The sequence below is a fragment of the Carassius auratus genome, unplaced genomic scaffold (assembly GCF_003368295.1).
Source record: "Carassius auratus strain Wakin unplaced genomic scaffold, ASM336829v1 scaf_tig00217401, whole genome shotgun sequence".
Taxonomy (NCBI): Eukaryota; Metazoa; Chordata; class Actinopteri; order Cypriniformes; family Cyprinidae; genus Carassius; species Carassius auratus.
In genome coordinates this window covers 8,758-30,459 of record NW_020529050.1, presented here as the reverse complement: position 1 = coordinate 30,459, position 21,702 = coordinate 8,758, and the positions used below count along the sequence as shown (strand labels likewise).

The window sequence follows — 21,702 nt, the reverse complement described above, 5'->3', positions numbered from 1 at the left end:
CTTTGTTTTATTTTTTGGAAAGTAAGACCACAAAATACATTTTCTTTAACCCTCATTGGCCAAATCTCTCTCTTTTTGATTTTTGGTCTCAAATGTTCAGCAAAGACAAAACAGATTATTTGAAGTCAAATATATTGCCTGTATGTAATTAAATATACATTTTATTTTTGAGATGACTGATGAAGCTCTCCTGCTAATTAGAAGTATTTTTTTACTTTTCTTTTTTATTCCATTCCATGGTATAAAGAATCTTTCAGGTAACCAGAAAAATACACATGTGGCTGTTTTTATTCAAACTATAAATATTAGTATGACTTCACTGAGCACTTTTAAGGTTATACATCAAGTACAAATACCTACTTATTTCCACATTTGTACTTTTTACTGTGTAGATTCCAGCATAGACCTACTAATAGAATTAACCCTTAATTGGCATATCTACATTTTGACGAATTAGCAAGGAATCATTGTAAGGGTGTAAAACGAACTAGCAAAGAGTGCTGTTGGAATATTAAGATCGGTGGCTTGAGACGTAGACGTCAGCTAGGCGGGGGGTAATAAAAACTCCCATTCATCCCGAGGAGGGGCATAATTGGCTTGACCACATCTTGAAACTATCTAGAGAAAGCTATATGAGGCAATCATGTGCTTCTGCGTTTAGCGTTTGGTGAACTCTAGTCCCACTGAAATAATGGGTTAGAAAACTCTACAGACTTGATGGATTACACTGACTTTACAAAGCACAGACTCTCGTTTCAAAACAAAACTGATTAAATACTTCACATAAGCCATAATTAATGGTGTAATGATTGAGTCCAACGTGAGTCTGAGTTGCGCGTGGTGCGCTGGAGGAGGTGATGGGACCAGAGCGCACTTGGATGAGAGTCACTCAGAACACAGTCTGAGTCCGACTGGACACTTGGTCGTCGCGGTGTGCCTTGGATTCATCGGAACTTTTGGGTTTCTCAACAACACGCTCGTTCTCATCCTGTTCTGTCGCTACAAGGTGCTTCGCTCGCCCATGAACTGTCTTCTGCTGAGCATCTCAGTGAGTGATCTGCTGGTGTGCGTCCTCGGCACTCCGTTCAGCTTCGCCGCCAGTACGCAGGGACGGTGGCTCATCGGTCGCGCGGGATGCGTGTGGTACGGCTTCATCAATACATTCCTGGGTGAGTCCGTATGTTACAAGCGATGTTGATGAACAATTACTGTAGTCTTCGGATGCACCTGTACAGGTTGGTACTTTTGAATCGCACCTCGCAGGCTTAGCTACATTGTACAACATTATTTTTAAATCGTTAAAGTGCTACGATGCCATCTGTGTGTAGGGTATAGACAGATGATGAATATGTATTAGAAATGTAGCCTACTTGCAGCACGTTCCCTTTGGGCGTTTTAAGAACCTCTACGTCCGTTATTATTACGCGGTCTATAAATGTTTTGCCTTTTTTAAAGTAAAAAGCTACCAGTAACTTAAAACCGCGTGAAGACGAAAGAGAGAGCTAGATATCAAACATGACACTAGTGTCTCTTTATATTTCCTCATACCAACTTGACATTAACTTAATTGAATTCAGAACCGAAATGACGTTAGTAGGCTAACGTTAGTAATCTTTTTTTCTTGGGTAGCCTAAATGTTAACACAACAGCTATCGTGTGCTATCTTTATAGGTTTATAGACATTATCGATATAATTGGTTGTGAGGTAAAAGGTATTCAGGAGCTTCCTGTCATACTCCTGTGCGCGCTGTTCTAGTCGGTTTTGGAAAAATAAAAAAATAAAAATCTCGCCAGGGAGATGCTGCTAACACTAATCAAGTCTGTTAGCCTCTCCAAAAGTTGCAGTAAGCTATTATGAATATTACAGTTTATTTGAGTAAACGTTTGACAGTTATTATAAATTGCCCAAATTACCTTTTAAGTTGGAATTGCAGTATTTTAATAAACTTTTTAAAAACCTTAAAACCTAAAAAAAGAAAAATTATTAAATTGTAGTTCACCTTGCGCTATAAACATCCAAGTTGCTTAATCCAACATATAGGTTATGTTTACATATAATATGAAGGCAGGATAGTCTACCTCCCCCTGCCTATAGATGGCAATCAGTCAAATGAATGTTGTCTTGTTGACATTTTAAACACCTAGTTCTGGATAATCTATATAAGTTTTAGTTAGTGTTGTCTTTCTGGAAATGTAACCGTCAAATTATGGTATTCTTTGTATTGTAATGTCATCACACAGTAAAAAATTTTTTGTAGGGGTGTTAAATTTGCTCAGAAGTGCACAGAAAAAGTCCAACCCTCTAAAAAACTAACCAAAATTCAGTGTGCTTTTTCAGACACTTGAAATGTATTTATGCATGACAAAAATAAAATGTGAACTTTTTAATGGGTTGGAAATTCATTAAATAATTAGAAATTGCAAATTATTGCATTATTGCATAATTGTTTTTTTTTTAACAGTTTACAATTAAAAAGAATAATAAGTCTCCATAATTGGGAAAAAGTTAAAAATCACCAGGAAGGCAGAGATATTATATTCTTTCTTCTGATTAGGGTTTAACACTCGACCTGGAGGTAAGGAGAGCTGTATTTATAGAAATAAGATGTGTGCTGTCCTGTACTTGACCCATAACACAGTCTCTCAGAGCCTAGTGTAGTGTTTCCATGGAGTAGAACAGCTGTTATGCAGTTAATTAACAGGTCACTTTTCTGGTGCCAGCAGACCTTAAGATCAATTAAGTCTGTGTGATTATATGACAATAGATTTTGACATCAATGTTTAAGAGCTCTATATGACCTACTTGGTAATGTAGAATGTTAATGATGCAATGTAATTGTCAAAACCTGAATGACCGCTCAGGGTCCTATGCTGATTAAAGCTGGACGAATCATCACTGGTTCAATAAAACTATGCCTATGGGAGAACTAAGTGTGCTTTTATGGAGAAAACCTCTTTAATTGGTTCCATTACTTGAAAGCCTGATGGCAACTGCCTCTCATTGCTTTGAAAGGGCTCATTACTTGCTTTCCTGATTAGCTGTCATCAGGAACCATCATGCATATGATATAACATGCTTCTTTACTCATTCACAACGTGTAATGCCATTATGATGCTAATTGTAAGCAGTGGACTATACACGTGTATCACAGATTATTATCTCCCTTGAATATTTATATTGATAAAGTGCTGACAATTCTGATACTTGCAAGGAAAAAAGATTTGAGGCTTTATTCTTTAAACCATCAGTACAGCAAATACATCATCAGGCTCATGGAGATACAGCTTTACCCAGACATGGAAACACATTGTCAGTGCAGATTTTATATACACACTCACATCAGACAGAGAAAAATGACCGTATTAAGGTTCAAAATGTTCTTGAGACTTTTCAAGCTTATACAGTAGTTTAAATACTCAAGCTTACAGGCTCTTTGAACAACATTTGAGTCAGGTCTTTGTTAAGCAGCTTTTTTCTGATTAGGATGGCAGGATTTTTTTTCTGAGTTGATCTTTAAAACAGTGTGAATGTTAGACTGAAAACACAAGGACATGGAAGAATTTTTGACTTTCTCTGCATTTTCTCTCCAAAAATATGATCTTTTGGATTTATATACCAAAAAAAAAAAATAAAAATAATAAATTGAAAATTGATTTATCTCTTGGCCAAACAGAAAGAACCTACTTAAAAACAGTGTGGTTTGCAGTGTTGCGTATACTCTGAATTTAACTGCTCAAAGCCAAGGGTTATTGCATTACTGGTATTTTTCAAATAAAAATTAATTAAACATGAAATCTTGAAAGAAAAGTCTCAAATAGTATTTTCTTGTAAAACCAATAATCTTTATTCACAGTGTCAGAATGTATCAACATTCTCTATTTTCATTGTTAAGCAAGGTTATCCCACAGCACTGAACATGATGTATATTGCACCCAATAAAAGCTGCAGATTAAGCCTTTTACTCAACGTAAACAACCCTTCAAAGGTAATAATGATATGTAAGTAACTCAGAACCTCTGTTACTCATAACAGTGCTATGTGTTGTCTGTGTATCTTTCTTTCTGTTTGTACAGGTGTTGTGTCTCTAATCTCCCTGGCGGTGCTCTCTTACGAGCGCTACAACACCATGATGGGGGCCACGCAGGCCGACTCTACCAATTATAGAAAGGTGGCCATGGGTATTGCTTTCTCCTGGATATATTCCATGGTTTGGACTGTTCCGCCACTGTTTGGATGGAGCTGCTACGGCCCGGAGGGTCCCGGCACCACCTGCAGCGTCAACTGGGCCGCCCGGACAGCCAACAACGTGTCTTACATCATCTGTCTGTTTATCTTCTGCCTTATTCTCCCTTTTGTGGTGATTGTCTACAGCTATGGCAGACTCCTTCAGGCTATCACACAGGTAGGTGTCACAACCATTACTGTCTACTACAGCTGACGAGTTATTGATTTCAGAAAAACTTTATGCATCATATTGCAGACCATTGTGCTTGATTTGTAGAGACTGGGATTCATTTCGTAAGTTACTGGTTGCACAATACATTTGTCCAGTCTCTGTAAAGTATAATGATAAATAAATAAGTGCTTTTCTTTGATCAAGTTCAATAAAAGTTCCACCTAAAGGGATCGTTCACCCAAAAAAGAAAACTCTGCCATCATTTATTCACCGTGTTCCAAACCTGCGTTGAACACAAAAGAAAATATTCTGAAGAATGTTGGTAACTTTCACAGTATTTTCTGGGCATATAACAGTCAATGGTTACTGTCAACCATAATTAATAATTGCAATTATTTTTTACACTTCTTTATTATACACATTTGGCTTATTATATATTGTGCCTAATTTTTTTAAATAGTGCCCTTTTTTATTTGTGAAATATTCCAGATCACTTCTTTCTTAGTGATTTTCCCATCTACAAACAACAAAAGGGTAGATCAAGGCATCTTCTTTCACATTTTATCATGAAGTATAATCATTGTGTTGTATTAAAATGTGTGTAATGCAATATCAGGAAAAACTGTCCTTGACTCCTTCACATTACATTGCAGCTCATTATTGTGACAGAAAATGCAGCAAATGATTTACGCAACCTTCCACAAGAGAAACAATTACCTGGACTTCAACTTCAACTTTAATTAGCGTAATATTCACCAATTATTATGAGTTTTCTCGAATGACCTTTTTTCACCATTAATTAACAAAACCACTCGGCATGTGGTTCAAATTAAAAACCGTTTGAATATTTCGCTCCCGGCAGTATCCTATTCTGTTTCTCAATCATTTCCAATTTACCAGAGGAAGCCAGATTAATTCTTTTTCGACCGCTTGTCCCTGCACTGTCCGGTGATCAACACCAGCTGTCTGCAACAAATTACAATTATTCTCAATGTTTCGCACGACACATATTGAATGCAAATTAAGCACTATATAATGCCTGAAAGGAACCAAATATTGTCTGAATTTGCATGGAGATGGAAGAAAACATTTCAATTGAGAAGTAGTTGTTATTTGATGTCCCCAGAGTGGCCCATTTTTCTGGAGTAAACAAAACAAAAATGCTCTCAAAGCTCCCACAATTCCTTTCCTTCCTCCCGTCCTTCACAGTATGGGTGAGCTAACAGAGGCCATCAGCTGTTTACAATAAATGCACTGACACAACAAAACACTTTGATTTGCAACCGAATTACTTTCAGTAGCAACAATGAATGAGAAATCTGCTTGCAAGCTCCATCTTCTCTGCGTCTTAACAGACTACAATGTATGAAATAGATGTTTCAGCACTTTTAATAGACACTGATGTTCAGGGGGAGTTCGGAAACATTCATGTTTATGTAAATTAGCCCTGCCTAAAATGGGCTATTAATGCTTTCAGAACTGAGAGATTCACCTTTTCGTTTCACTTCATTCAGCAGATACTCATCGCCCAGCCTGTGTCATAGCATTAACATAAGCACTTTCTTCATAAAGGTGTGCAAGAGCTCTGCTGAATCTCATTTTGGTCTGAAGGTCGTCTATAGATTTCTGCACAATGTCATCCGCAGTGAACTGTATTTGAAGCTGCGGTTTTAATGCATCACAGTACTGTATGTAGGTCAATATTTAGTGCTAGACATCAATGGTGTGATCTAACCTCCGTGGTGAAAATACCCTGCTTCTGATAGATACATGCTTGTGCAAGCAGATAACTTTAAGCCTGGGCTAGTGTTCATAGAAGCAGGAACAAAGGGAGGTCTTCTTAAACCTGGGCAAAAATAATTTCCAATGAAAGAGTTATCACAAGGGCGGAGAAATGTAAACAAACTTTTACAATAGACACCTCACAGGGATAATAATCTTGCAGTCACCTTTTATTTAGTATTTCTCAGAAATCTTTATCACTTAAGCATATATATATATATATATATATATATATATATATATATATATATATATATATATATATATATATATATATATATATACAACTTTAACGGAAGTTAAGTGAAGTGAATGGGGTGTTCTGTAGATGAACAAAGACCTTACAGGAGTGATTAATGGCAGAATTTTTATTTTGGGGTGAACTATCCCTTTAAGTGTTCAAGATTTCTCAAACTTTAAGTCAAAATCTCCCAGTCATCTCAAATAGATGATTAGAAACCTTATTGTCACTGTTATGCTTGATACGATTCATATGGTTGCTTACAGAGTCGGATTATGACACCTCACACAAAATCATTTGCAAAATGTCCTGAAGATGATCAAATCATGCATTTGATCAAAGGCATTTTCCTAATCCGCTGCCTTCAATTTATTTTGATGTAATTTAATGCAAACCAGTTATAGGCCAATCACAGCATGAGATCAGATAACTACAGCATCGCGTCCACTGTTTAAGAGTGATTGTAGCTCCTCTCCATTGGTATTGAACCATGGGCACAGAGATGGAATGCCGATAAGCTCTGAGTCTTTTAGACAATTAGCACCCTGTGTGTTTATATGAGATGCAACTCTGACAGTTCGATGCGGAGAACTCCTGGGGGGACAGGTGCCAGATATATTCACTATCCACTCGGGTAAATCTCAAAGGTGGTGATAAAAATGCCACATGATGTTATATTACAGAGTAACCAGCTCTTCAATTAAGCTGAAGGCTCTTTTTAATTGCATCTATCACAAACAATCAATTAGATAATGATTCACGCACATTTATGATCAATAAACTCCTTCTAGGGCTCTAATTCAGCACATGCTAACTGTGCTTACTGTGACAGTTTGAATGTCACCTACAGTAAGCAGACCTACAGGTTTTCTCCCTTTGTCCCCCAGAAAGTGTCTGTGTTATATAAGTTTGAACGAAGATTTGACAGTTGTGTATCCACAGTGCATAGAGCACATAGAGTTGCCCTCCCAGCTCTTGTCACTCCACTCAGCCGTTGACTAACCCATCCAAAATGTCACCCAGCAGGGGGTCGACCACCTTCCCAAAGAACAGCCTCATTTGATCGGACACGGCCTGTCTCTTTCTGTAAACTCACACTGCGGGTGGAACGGAGTGCACTGGGAAAACGTAGGGAGAAAAACCCAGTGGATTTGCCACACTAGTTTTCACGATCCTTTGAGACAGAACTGTGTTTTGCACAGAGACCGGCTGGTTAGACATAATGATAGAGAGAAACAAAGTTTACATCTGCTGCACGTTATGTTGCCAGCTTTGAAAAGTGTTGACCTTTTAGCATTTCAAGGAAGAAATTTTTCAAATTAATCTTTAGACTTTAGAATTTGATAGATTTGGATTGGGAAAATACAATCCAGTTTTCCCTAGGGTTAGGGGAAAATGGCTTGGATGGTTTCTGTCAGGGTTTATGACCTGCTGTCATTTCTTTCTAAAGGCTGGAATACACTACACAACTTGAAGGTATAGTTCACTCCAGAATTAAAATTTCCTGACAAAAGAAATTAAGATTCTCCTTCAGGAATGAGACACTTTGGGAACACGCTATGGGAATGCGTTCAGTGTGACCACACTCTGAATCACGTAATCAGTCCAATGGATGGAACGAAACGTCATGGGTGGGGTGACATAGTGACCAGGACACCTAAAAGCATGTGCGGTGGATACAGCGGCAGCTTTCTGTCATTCAGCAAATGCTCTGTGTGTGTGTGTCAGTCTTATTTATTGTTGTCTGTCCCAGTTGCACAAGTATATTATGTCAAATGCTTCTTAAGGGTTAGAGCAAGCAGCATTTTAGACTGTTTGCTCCTCCCTGCCCGCATTGCATTATGGGTGGGGATACACACAGTTTATGTGTTGTTTGTGTGGGAGCAGAGCAGGCACAGTCAGCTCTCGAGGGGGGCTGATTGTGCTTCTGCCCGCTGCAGATGCTCTGCTCCCGCCGGCCATGCTTCGAGGAGTGTCTCTGTGCTTGTGATCTTGCATTTCGAGTCACGCTGCTGCTGAGGCATAGCGGCGATTGAGATCGCAAGGATCGCACATGGATCTAGCGGATGGTTTGGAGAGAGGCTAGCCTTTTCTCCGCCTGCACTTCATAGATCTAGTGCTCTCTTTCTCTGGGTTTGGAAGCCCCCACTGTGGTCTCTTCCCCCTTTGAGTTAGAGCTCGCTGCTGCAGTTGTCTTTCTCAGAGTAGATTTATATTGTTTGCATATAAGCAGACTGCTTTTTGATTGCTCTTTCTCCCTGCCCTCGCAAGCGATTTATGTTTAGTCTGTTTTGGAGCAGAGCACGCACAGTCAGCTCTCGAGGGGGCCGGATGTGTTCTTTCTGTAAATGGATGCTTAGCTCCACTCCCTCTGATGTTCCTTCTCGAGAGAAAAATGTCTCATGTATATAGAACTGTGTGGCTCGCACATTGCCGAGGAGTCAGAGTGGTGCCCCCGAGACAAAGGCTTCTAGCAGAAGGCGGATCTGCAGACCGTCATTCCCGCTGGATTCTCTTCAGCTAAAATGTCCTGACACCTATGGCCCAGGACTTCTGAGGGACAGCCGACTCTCGGGAAGAGCAGTTTACACCTCATTATACAGTACCTGTCTCTCCTCAGTGACCTCAGGAGATCGGAATGTCTACCGGTTCTGGGGGGCTCGCTACCTCGAAGAAGGTCTCTAGAACTGCTATTTCGGTTGTCCTCTGCCAGTCTTCCGCTTAAGGGCACTGAGCTGGCCGCTCTAAGTACACCAGAGGCCAGTCTTGAGAGACTGGTCCCCTTAGTAGGTCACCTGGCAGTGTGGGAGCCCCGTGTCAAATGTGTCTCATTGGGTCCTGCCCTGAGCAAGCTCTGGTTCTATCAGTTTAAGTCTTCATAGGAGATGACAGGCCTGAGGACCATCATTTTCAATAGAAGATTTCAGCCAAAGGAAAGTCCTGATGCCCATGGTTCAGGACTTCTGAGGGCAGGCCCCTCTGAGGAAGGGTGTACACCTCATTATATGGTGCATGTCTCTACTCATCTGCCAACCATGCCACACACGGTGCTTCAGGGTGCAGCAGTGTCCGGCAAGCACTTCTCTCATTCTCCACCCAGAAACATAGTGGTACTGAGAGGCTTGCTACCTCCTTGGAGGTCTCTAGTGCAGCTAGTTCGGCCATCCCCTGCACGTCCACCACTTCAGGGCAGCAAGCTAGCCACTCTGATTACACCAGAGGTCACTCTTGAAAAAGCTGATTTCCTTTGTAGACTACTTGGCAGTGTGGAAACTTCTGCCAAATGTGTCTCACTGTGGAGAGAGGCTACAGAATCCATTTAAATGGGGTCATTCCCACTTTGTGGGCCTTCGGGCAGGCTCTGGTAATGGAACAAGAAATAAACACTCTTGAGGAAGGAGGCTATCGAGGTGGTCTCTCCTCTCTGCAGAGAGTCCGGGTTCTACAGCTGGTACTTCATCATTTCAAAGAAGTTCAGGATGCTCGAAATCAAAGTCTTGTCTCAGGGCACGAAGACTGGTTTGTCACGATCGATCTAAAAGATGCATCCTTCCCCAACACAGGAAGTTCCTGAGCTTTGCTTTTGAGGGGAAAAGTTTACCAATATCAGGTTCTTCCCTTTAGCCTTGCACTGTCATCCCGCACTTTTACACAGTGTGTCGATGCTGCTTAGGATCCTCTGTGACTCCAGGGCATCCGCATACTAAATTCTATCAATGCTTGCTTGATACTAGCTCAATCAGAGCAGTTGGTGGTTGGGCATCGAGATGTTGTTCTCGCTCATGTGAAAGGGGTTAAGACTAAATGCTAAGAAAATTCGACCATGATGCAGGCATGTCTGTCTCCTGCTCAGATCGAGTCGATCCTCACTGCAGTCTGATCTCCCCTCTTCTTTTGGGGGTCAAGCCTCACTCCTCCAGGAGTTGGCCTTCGGAACGCTGCAGGATGTCCAGACTGACTACTTTGTCAGGTTCCTACTTGCATTCTGCGCCACTCCTAGCTTCTTTTTATCTTGCCTTAGCTGTGCTCTTCCACACTAGGCAGGGATTTGTAAGCTTGACAGAATCGGCATACTCATTACCATAGAGTTTTGATGCAGCTCGAGTTCCTGAAGGGGAATGTCTCGATGTTATGCATGTAACCATGGTTCACCAAGAGAATGAGATGCTCCATCTCATTTCCATACTATACTTTTTGAGGAAAAATTAACATGATTTTCTCCATATACTATAATGGACTACGATGGTCCAAATAATTCATCAATAATAGTTTTTTTTTTTTTTATAAAAAAAATAGAAAAGTATAATTTTTATCCACAAATGCTCATCTTGCACTAGCTCTTTGATGCATGTCCACAACTCCACCCATTACATAATCACATTGGAAAGTTCACGTTTTTTCCTAGTGGAAGAAATCTTTTAGGTTTCAAAAGATCCAGAATACGCAAATGAATGGACCATTTTTAACAATAAACTGTTTTATGGATATCATGCTAGCTGCTGTCTCTGTTTTCTTTGTTTTCAAATTGAGCCTAATGACTTACAACTTAATTAGTCTTTAATTAGCAGTGTAATCCCTCTTAATTAGGGGCTTTCATATGCCATTGGCAATGATGTCTAAGTCTTTTTGCAGAATTGGTATTCCAGGTTAAGTGCCCAGATGTTGTGAAAGCTACTTTCATACTCTGAAAATGGAACACATAAACTTCAAGACAAGTGATAGCTTAATACTGTCAGCACTTGCTGGTAGTTCTTAGCTTCATTCCTAATTAATCACTTCTGAACCATAATGTTTTCAGGATTGCTGGTGTGTTGGGGCAGATTGAAACTAAACTCTGCAGGACATAGAATCTCCAGATTAGGATTAGACACCCATCTCTCTCCCGGTCTTTTCTCATCCCCTGTTATATTTCGACAGAACAGACAGCCCTCTGGAAATCAGAAAATTCAACAAAACTCTGTTGTCACATGTCCTTATTACAACCACTGCTGAAATACTACTCTACACTAATGAAAGAGAAAGTTACAAGGTAAATTTTGAAAATATGCTGCATTGTCATTTTATCTAGCGCTATTTAGAGCAGTTTTTGGTGGTGTTGTGGTGACTGTTGCAGCAGTTCTTAAAGGGATAGTTTACAGCAAAATTTTAATTAGTCCAAGATTTACTCACCCTCAGGGCATCCTCGGCGTGTCTGACATTATTATTTCAGACAAACACATTTAGTGTTATATTCCACATTGTCCTGTTTGTTCCAATCTGTAAAATTGCAGTGAATGATGCCCCTGTTTCTTAATCCCCCAAAAAAGTATCCATCCATCATTAAACTACTCCACATGGCTTCAGGGTGTTAATAAAGGCCTTCTACAGTGAAACGATGCGTTAGTTTAAGAAAAATATAGTTTCTTAAAACTTTATAAACTGTAATGTCCTGCTTTTGGTCACTCAAGCAGGCGTGTTCACAACAAGGCGGTCGGCCGCATGACCGGCGTAATGAAGGGCGAAATTTAAGATCTGGGGAGAGAGTGGTGAACACGGATGCGCAGAGGAGAAAGCAAAACAAACATGTCAAAATTATTTGACTTTCCTAAACTATTAAAAGTTTATACGATTTTTCTAGGTGGTCTGGGATTCAGCACCAGATGATTAAAGATACTCCCTGTAAATAATGTAATAATCCGCTTGCACCGTTCAATGCTGTTCATCTATCCTGCACAGACTGTTTCCTTGTGTAATTTATATCATTGGCATTTGATTGGGTTTATTAAGTCTATAGCAGTGGAGTCTAAATTTGATTACAATACTATGACAAATAGAGGGATATAATTACACACAGAAAATGAGATTAATGGTGGAAGGAGTGTTTGTATTACTGAACACACCCTCAGCGCCGGTTTACACGAGGGCAGAGAATAAAGTGCAGACATGAAAGTGCTGAACTCATTTTGCCAGACTGTTTACTTAAAGCCATTGATTTATGCATGCTGTACAAGCAACTGTAGCTGCTTAAAGTATAGAGGAAGTCCAGGAGCAATAAAGAACGAGAGGCACAGAGCAACACTCTCTCCTGGGAACTTTTTATGCAGCTGTACTCATAACTGTTCTGCCCACCTGTCAGAGAGGAGATTTAATGATCTACTCCACTGTATTTGTGTAGTGCAGTTGACGACAGATCAGGTTATGCCCCAAATCAATCACGAGCCAATCGTCAGGGCTTATTTTGCTGAAATGGGTCGGTTTTATCTCTTCTCTTTTCTGTCACTCTGCTCCTACTCATCATCCATGTACTGTACCATCCCCTTTTTTTCTCTCTCTGGCTGCCACTTTCTTTAAGTCTGTTTTTGACTTTGCTCTGTGCTTCTCAACTGTTCTGTCTGTCACCCCAGCCATCCAGCTTTCAACTATCAACTCTCTTTCGCTACTTACTTACTTGTCTCTCATGTGCGTGTCAGAGAGAGAAAAAGAGAAGGATTTTTACCGACAGTTCCTCCTATTACTTTACCTTTTATTTAAAGTCTGAGACCACATTTCAAATCAGGAAAAATCTGAATTAATGTTTTATTTATTTATTGTATTTTTTGAAACGTGTATTTAGAACTTCTATCTAAAAATCTAAATATAAGCATTTTCACTAGTAGTCTCAGACTTTTGTACTGTACCAACCACTGTACAAACAAATGTTTCCTAAATTAAAAGTCTTTTTAAAAAAAAAACACTTTAGAACTTGCACTTCTCTATTCTTAAGTAAAATGTAGGGCAGAGGTTCTTAAAGAGGGTCCTGTGGGGATGTAGAGGAAAATAGCTTCTTTGTAATGCCGATGTCACAAATGTCAAAGTTTTATTGACAAATAAAATTTCCCATTATAGGCTTTAGTGATTAACAGGCCCGGAGGGGATCTGGGGATTATTTTCTGTGTTGATTTATGGGGAAATATGCAGAATGGATTTAAGCATGGTAAAATGTGCTAATCGGTGTACTACTCTATAATTGGTAGCTGAAAACATAATCAAGTTAGCCCAAATATGTAATAATCGAGCATGAAAGGGTTGGGGGATATGTAGAACTTTGAGAATGAAGGGTGTTCCAGTTCTGTGAATCTCCTGTGGATGTAGATGTGTGTGGGCCCGCTTTTCAGTTGCCAAATTATTGCTATTTTTAATTAATGACTACATTTCTATCATCAAACAGATGCATCTGTTTTCATAATTGATGTGAGGTTACTGTAATTTGCCAACTATACCATGCTCAGAGAAATTATTTGATGATAACAAAACTGTGCATGAACTTCATGCAAACAGACTTACTGTATCTTTATATAACTGTTCAACTATTGTTTTTTATACTGGTACAGTAGCAATTAATGGCTTTATGTATGAAATTAATAATATTGTATATGCGTAGACAGGATTCATGACCATTTCTAATGCTAACATTGATTAAGGTTGCAAAAAGGTTGATTCCAATAGCCTTGTGGGTAGCATTGTTGTGCTTTGGGCATCCCGAGTTCGATTCTTGCCTCGTGGACTTTTTTGTACCCCTCTCTCTCCCAATTCGATCCCTGTCTGAATACAGTCCAATTGTAATAATAAAGGCAAAAATGGCCAAATAAATAAAACTTTACAGAAATTAGTTTTTAGAAATTTTTCCACCCCTTTGCAACCCTACTATTGATAGAGATTTCTTGATTCGATTTGGAAACTTTCCAGGATTTCTGGAAACTTTTCGGAGAGATTCTGAAAATTTTATGGAAATTTTCCACCCCTTTGCAACCCTAATATCCTGATTCAATTAAATTTTTTATCAAGAATCTCCAATCTCAGTCTCTTTGCTTATAATGTAATTTTATACAGGGCAGTGTTAAAGACTCATCTAAACTGGAAACTTGTCTTTTTAAACTAAGTTTCAAAAGAAGCCACTCATTAGAATCATTTGTTTCAGAAATCAGGCTTCACTGGTCTCACTGCTTGTTTTTGATTCACCAAAAATAAACTAGCTTGTTTATTTGTGAATCCCTACACTACTAGGTAGCACTTGTTACTTTTTGCATGCAGCTCATCTTGATAGGAAAGACATTTCTTACCATTTTCTGGAACCGTTTCATCACATTCACCACTGACTGATGATCACAACTCTCTTACAAGAACTCTAAAGAAACGACAGTCTAGAAAAAAAATTTTAAGGACCGTCACCATCTCGCTTAAGTATTTAGAATTGAACCCTTCACCATATCAGCAGAATATCAGGTTCACCAGAGAACTGAAAGATTTACCCACAGCGCCCTTGACTGCTGACAGACTGATTTCTTTTTCTAATGGAGACTGTTGTTTTTTCCGGTATCAGAGAAGACCAGACTGAGATCTCCAGAAACAAAGTTAAGTTTAAAGGTCTCAGCTGTGATCGCAGCCAAACGGCTTTCAGAATCTTTCTAGCCACATGATGTTTCACATTCACCTACCCACATACAGGATCCTCCTTGACCAAACACTCTCTGGCATCCACAAGAGCTGCCACGCGCATTAGCATCTCCTTCACAGCGCTCCATCCTGCTGGGTTTGCCACCTTATGACTGCAGGGCTCACATACACCCAGAGGGGAGAATCTCATTACCACAACACCAGCAGAAAACGCATGGATTTACATGCACTCGCCTGCTCTAATGATGCAACCTATGTGGACTCTTGCAGTTTGTGACTCTCCAGGCGCATTTTAGAAGTTTGACAGTTCTGGATGTCATCAGATTTCGGTGCATTTTAGTTGTTAATCTATTCAATCTGGTTTCTCGGAGGGGGAAAAAATTGTTTATTTATGCTAATAATGTTTTGAACGCTGATTGAGCATATGCTTTCACACTCTGTGCGATTATTATAATGTTCCCAAAGCTTATTTTCTGTCCTATTTCACAGTTTATTTGTTTAATCCATTTAGCATCTCTGCACTTTTAAATAGCTGCTTGTAATTGCTATTCCCTAGCAATAATGGTTCATCAGGAGTTGTGCTGTAATTACTGGAATTCATTTGAGGATTATGGAAAGCGGAAACACACCTACACACACTCTCTCCTATTGTGATTCACATCTGAGGTTGTCCATCTTCAGTCATCTCTACACGGTATCCTGTTTTTAATGTGACCGTGAAGTTTCCACCTGTCAGTCAAACTTAAATTGTGTGGAAGTTGTGGATGTCTTGCGGGGTTATAAACTGCCCTTTTTTGTCCACCCACCTCAGCGTTGCATCTCAAACAGCCGTCACATCTTCTCACTTTTAATTGGAAGTGTGTCCACAGATGTGCCGCTGGCCGTGGCCTCTGGTGATGTCTGCCGCCACGACTTTACTCCCCCACAGGCCTTCACACCTTGCAGGCCATGTTATTCACAGCCTGCACCCCTGAGTGTTGCCCTTCTCTGCATATAGGACTTATTTTTAATGTGGCCACTAAAAAAAGACCCAGAATACTGTGGCGCAACTCAATGGGGAGCCTATTAGCAACTTGACATTGATCTGACATTCTGCTAAGTAATAATTTGTCAAGTTGTGGCTTCTCCTCAAGGTGGACGGTGGAAACGAGGGTGTCTTGCGAGGACCACCTGTGAGTAAAGTGCCACACTTGTTCCACTCCATTGCTCTTAATTAGCTTTTAGTCAAAGCACAGTTTTGATCCTCTGGGTGCAGGGCTTCAGCCATTACACACTTGAAGTACAGACCCATGAGGAAGACATGTTCATGTTCTAATTTGAAGTATAGGATATAATTCAAAGCACTGTATGACTCTGATCATTAAGTTATATGAGAGAAAATGTATCTTAAAGTAGAGGTGAATTATTCCCAATTTAATGGGGCTACTTTTTTTTCTCTCCTTTCCATCCATCTTCATTAATTTCACTTGTATAGACACTTATTTAGGTGTGACAACACGGAACGGTCACTGGCTCTTGCTGTGAGTGTCTTCAGAATGGTAGTCACATACATGTGAGAACTAGTGGTGTTTTGACATTAATGATGTTGTGTTGAAAAGTTATTGAATGCAGGAAGAATGTGATTTGAGTATTTTGCCTAGATAAATGTACTTGTTTAAAGCTCATACGTTCAAGATATTATTACATATTTAGAATGAAATGTGCATTTTCTAACAAAATATAGTGAATTTACACCATTTACTCCTAAAGCAAAAAAAAATATTTGTTAGGTAATTTCTGATGTGGGACCAAATGGTGTGTTAAATGTCATTCGTAGACTAAAAAAACTTTTTGAAAATCATTTTTTAAATACATTTTTTTTTAAATCCCCAAACTTTTGCACCGTGGTATATACGTTTGTTATTCCATAGAAATTCTGAAAGAGATGATAAAGAAAATGACTTTTTGAGGTGAGTTTATTCCACATACACATTGAAGTCTCAGAGGAGATTACACTGCAGAAGACCACTGCACCAAACTTCAGGGACTAAAGTTCAACCAAAGTAGCAACTCTCAGCTCTTGGGTGCCTGCAAAAGAGCACTTAGCGGCTGTCAGACAAAGTGTTACAATACTGAGAAAATGGTGCATCATGCTCAGTAAGCAATTCTACATCGTCTAATGGCTCTTCTGTTCACCCATTGTTGTGTTTAAGGGTCTATTACAGACCAGAGCGATCGATTTCATGGCTGTATCCATTTCTGCCAGACTGGCTTGAAGCTATATGCTAAACGCTCAATGAGGCATTTAATCTGTGAATGTCTGCATGTACAGTTTTATTACTTTGGATAAAGTGACGTAGCTGTCCAGTATGATGCCATGTTTCTCAGATCTTATTTGTTTTTCTTTCCTCTTCTTTTCCCCCATCAAAATCACAAAGATGAGCAGGATCAATACAGCGGTGAGTCGAAAACGGGAGCAGCGTGTTCTCTTCATGGTGGTCACCATGGTGGTGTGTTACCTGCTGTGCTGGCTGCCCTATGGGGTTATGGCCCTGCTGGCGACATTCGGGCGTCCCGGCCTGGTCACGGCAGCGGCCAGCATCGTTCCTTCTCTGTTAGCCAAGAGCAGCACTGTCATAAACCCCATCATCTACATCTTCATGAACAAACAGGTGGGTGCCAACGGAAAAAAATCAGTTTTAACTGCTATTCAATCAGTGTGTAAAGATGCTTGTTTGTCCTTCAGTGAACATAGGGTGACTATACGTCTTCTTTTTCCTGAATATGTCCTAGTAGTTTGGACAATAGCCTGCACGAAATTGGTCAAACTACATTTCAGTCAGTATCTTCAGCAACCATGAAAACTTCAGGTAAATCAGCCAAACCTGGCCATTTAATCCCATTTTTCTATTCCAGCTTTGATGTGTCTGGGAAAAAGATGACATATGATCAACCTGTAGTGGATGGCTATGATATGAATATTATATTACATGTGATTTTTGTGTTTATTTGCATCAAATGTAGCACATGCTTTTTTATACATTTGAACAGGGGCGTCGCTAGGCCTTTTTTAGGGGGGCTTCAGCCCCCCTAAACTTATGCCCAGCCCCCCTAAAAAATTATTTGATTAATTAATTAGTGATCGCTTCAGTCCCCTTTAAAAACTCATTTGAAACGGTGGCAAGCTGCATCAAGTTCCGGCTCCTCCCCTTATCTGAGTCTGCATGGATTCAGCGCGTTTTTCAATCCACAGGGGCGCCGAGCAGAGCGAACATCAGAAAGTACAAGGTGTGTGTGTGTGCGTGTGTGTGCGTGTGTGTTCTCGCATCCAAAACGTCTTCGCTGCGTTCACCTTCAGCCTTTATCACGGTGTGACAGTTGTTTTTTCTTCCAACAAAAATGAAGCGATTAACACCCATGAAAACATACTTTAGAAAACGATCATGATTTATTTTAATTTACTTTTCAAAATTCAAAACATATTATTGTGTATTTCGGCATTACATTATGCAGCCATTCACAGAAATGATTAAAGACACACATCATTGTCTGAAAGCACTAAATGTCACAGAGAGAGAAACATCATGTGGAGTTATTTTGTTTTGTATTATTAAATATGATTTTGTATTAAGTAATAATGAATCATTAGTGTATCATGATACATATATTAGAGTAAGAGTAAAGGGATCTGTGATTTTTTTTTTTTTTTTTTTAAAGTAATTGATTTATAGAAGTGGCAAATTGATAATGGTGTTATTTTTAATAAATAGAAATAAATATAGAACAGATTAAACATATTGCCAATAGACAATTACATTAATACATGTTTTGTCTATATTCTTAATGAATATTAGCTGGTTAGTTAAATGATTTGAAATGAAATAAATGTTCAGGGGCTGACTTGATGTATAACCAACCGTATTGTTGATTATAAAGGCTAAAAAGCTAAAAATTAATAATAATAATAATAATAATAAAATATAATAATTTATTTTTCATTGTAGATGGGTATACAAAATTTTTTTGTCGTGCGGGAGTAGGTCTGCAAATGAGCAACAGTCAGGTGAGAATAGAACAGACAGCCTCACACACACACACACACAATACCACTGTGTTCCCAAGATTCATTGCAGTCATTGAACCCTTATGTTGTTTTAATTTTCTGCTAATTTCCACATACATTTCATAAGAAAAAGCAGTGGTATCATCAAAGGATAAACATGAATGTCCTAATACTGAATCAGGAAGTCTTTATTGTAAAAATCTACATTCCCAATTCAAAATTTTCCAGTGACTGGTCACATCTAAAAAACTGTATTAGTTTTTTTTTACAGTGTTGTATATGGCTCAGTCAGTACTCCTACTCCCATATATGAAATACAGGGAATACAATGGAATAGTGGATTGCAATAAGGTTAGTAGTATACAACCCTACCCTAATAGTCAAATATAATTTTTTAATCATACCCTTATTGGGGGCTGAGCCCCCCTAAAATTAAAATCTTAGAATCGCCCCTGCATTTGAACATGGTTAAGTCACTTAAAAATGAATTTAATTGGAAGAAAATGCCTACTTTTTTTTGCTAAAAATTACATTCAGAGTCACAAGTGGTTGCGGAAAAGACAGAAAATGTCAGTTTTGAGAAAGGTTAAACATAGTTTAATCCTGCTTAGATGCTGTAAATATACTTTTGTTGCTACTGTATTTTTATAATGAGCTCATTCAGTTCATTGCTATATTTAGTCTTTAACAAAAATAATCTAATGTTTTTTTAATAAGAAGTGGACACACTGACTGCAGTATTGCTTGAGTTCTCTCATATTTAGCAAGGTTTTCAGTTGGGGTGTCGTTCCCAAAAGTACATTATCAACACCTTATTTTAAAATGTATTTAACAGCACAGATCACACAAACTAATTAGTTAAAGTCGTTTTTTTCTCTGACGTTGTGGAAGATTTTTATTAGTAAGATTTTAATCAATCCAGAATAATCAATGTGAATCTAGCCATTTTTGTTGCTAGTTGTTTTTCCATTATAATCCTATAGGTAATGGAGAGAAAGGAATATGGTTACGTGCAGGAATGTACAGGGCTAATCAATAACATATGGTTAGACATACATTAAGGACCTCCCCTCCCTAGGGACTTAGGTAAAGTGTAATCTAAAGGAAAAGTTTTACCATGTGGAACCGCCCTGTATAGGGTATATCATGAGATGCAACCTAGCATTCGACAGATCCCCTTGCAAGGGGGCTCGACTTTGTTTTGCTTGAAATAAAGTCTTTTCTTCTGAGAGAAAAATCCCTGACTGAGTTTGATTCTTCTGAGAACCGGCAAAAGACACCACAGATTATTATTCTCCCCTTTGAGACTTAATAAGTCTCACATTTGATTATTCTTATCCAGAGTGCTACTCCATAATCCAGTCATATTATTTACACTACCTAGTGACTAAATAAGTCACATTGTATTATCCCCAGTGACTAGATTATGAAATTCCACTCTGAGGGACTACTGGACCAAACATCTCTCTCCTACTTTGACAAGGAGTGAGTAAAAGATCCAGTCTCCCTAACCCCTCTTTAATAGTAGACATTGTTAAAAACATGAATGTGCAATTGGTTCAGCATTTGCCTGGTTATCACAGTTTTGTATAAAAGGCGTAAAAATACATACACATACAAATACAAATCACATCACACATTGAATATCACAAGATTATAAGAGTTAATCTTCAGTTTAGATACCTTATGTATCAATTTCCCATTATTTTGATATCTTTGAATTTAATTTGCTTAACTGTGGCTTTGACTAGTGACCTCAATATAGGAAGTATACAGTAAAATAGTAAATATCCTGTCATTAATGCCATTCCTAAAAACTCTCCCTATTTAATTATAAACTATGCTCCACATGCTCCTAACTGTAAATCAAACCAGTCTTACATTTTATTATCTTTTCCAACATTTTCTTTATCTATCATTCTTAGCCTTTTCAATTTGATCAGTTCTTCATTAAATGCTCCCTTCTATAAATACAGCATTTTCCCCAAACATAACACATACTTTTCCTTCTTCAATTCACAAATCTTGAGCTTTTCTATTTTGCTCCTTTCATTCTATTTGTTGCATCAAATTGCTCTATTTTCCCTTCAAATCTTCCTACATCCATATTTCCCTTCTCATAACCTTCAAATTCTTCATCTACCATTACTTAAAATTCTCTTTCCACCTTTTCTTTTCTATTTGTTGGCTCATATCTGCACCCAAGTATTTTGATCTCAGTAGCAGTCCCATCACTCTCTCATTCCATCTTCACCAGGGAGACTCTTTGCGAGTCGTTGCAATGGTCTTTCCCTCGTTGGCAAGGGTGGGTCGTTACTAGCACGCCCTTCATCCCTCACTTCATGCTGTGTGTAGTGGTTGAAGCTGGTTGGGGTATTTTAAGGTTAGAGATGTGAACTCAGGTGTCACTCTGTAACTGTTTTGCTGATTAATGCAAGGCTCTCTTGAGATCATAACTGCACCCTCACTGGTTCTCTTTGATGGAGCGAAGCATTCCTTGGTCTTACTGGAACTGCTGTCATCTGTAAATGGAAAACTTAAGAATTTTTGTTAGTGTTATCAAGCATGCTAATTTGTTCATCTTGCCAGTCGTCTTTCTTGGTGTGACCTGTGGAAATGTAATGTGGGTTGAGGGCTGTCTTGGCCCCTTTTTGAGTTTTCACAATCCCTGTGCTGTCTTTACTATTTTTTAATTCCTTTCAATTTTAATCTGAGCAATTTGCTTATTTTGTTATCTCTTTGTTTTGTAAACTGAGTTCCACTATATCACTGGATAATTTATCTAGGCCTATGTTGCTCAGTAGCACAGGCCTTTTGCCCTGGAAAAC

At 38.9% G+C, this 21,702-nt stretch overlaps 1 protein-coding gene across 1 annotated transcript; it reads left to right on the top strand.

Annotated features, from left to right (window-relative positions):
* Positions 1-592: 592 nt before the first annotated feature.
* Positions 593-17,483, top strand: LOC113100916 (parapinopsin-like; the record flags this gene model as incomplete). The annotated part of the gene is made up of 3 exons (XM_026265406.1): positions 593-1,169; positions 4,075-4,403; positions 17,250-17,483. Coding segments are annotated over exons 1-3 (927 nt in total), but the record flags the coding sequence as incomplete, so codon positions are not given.
* Positions 17,484-21,702: the final 4,219 nt, after the last annotated feature.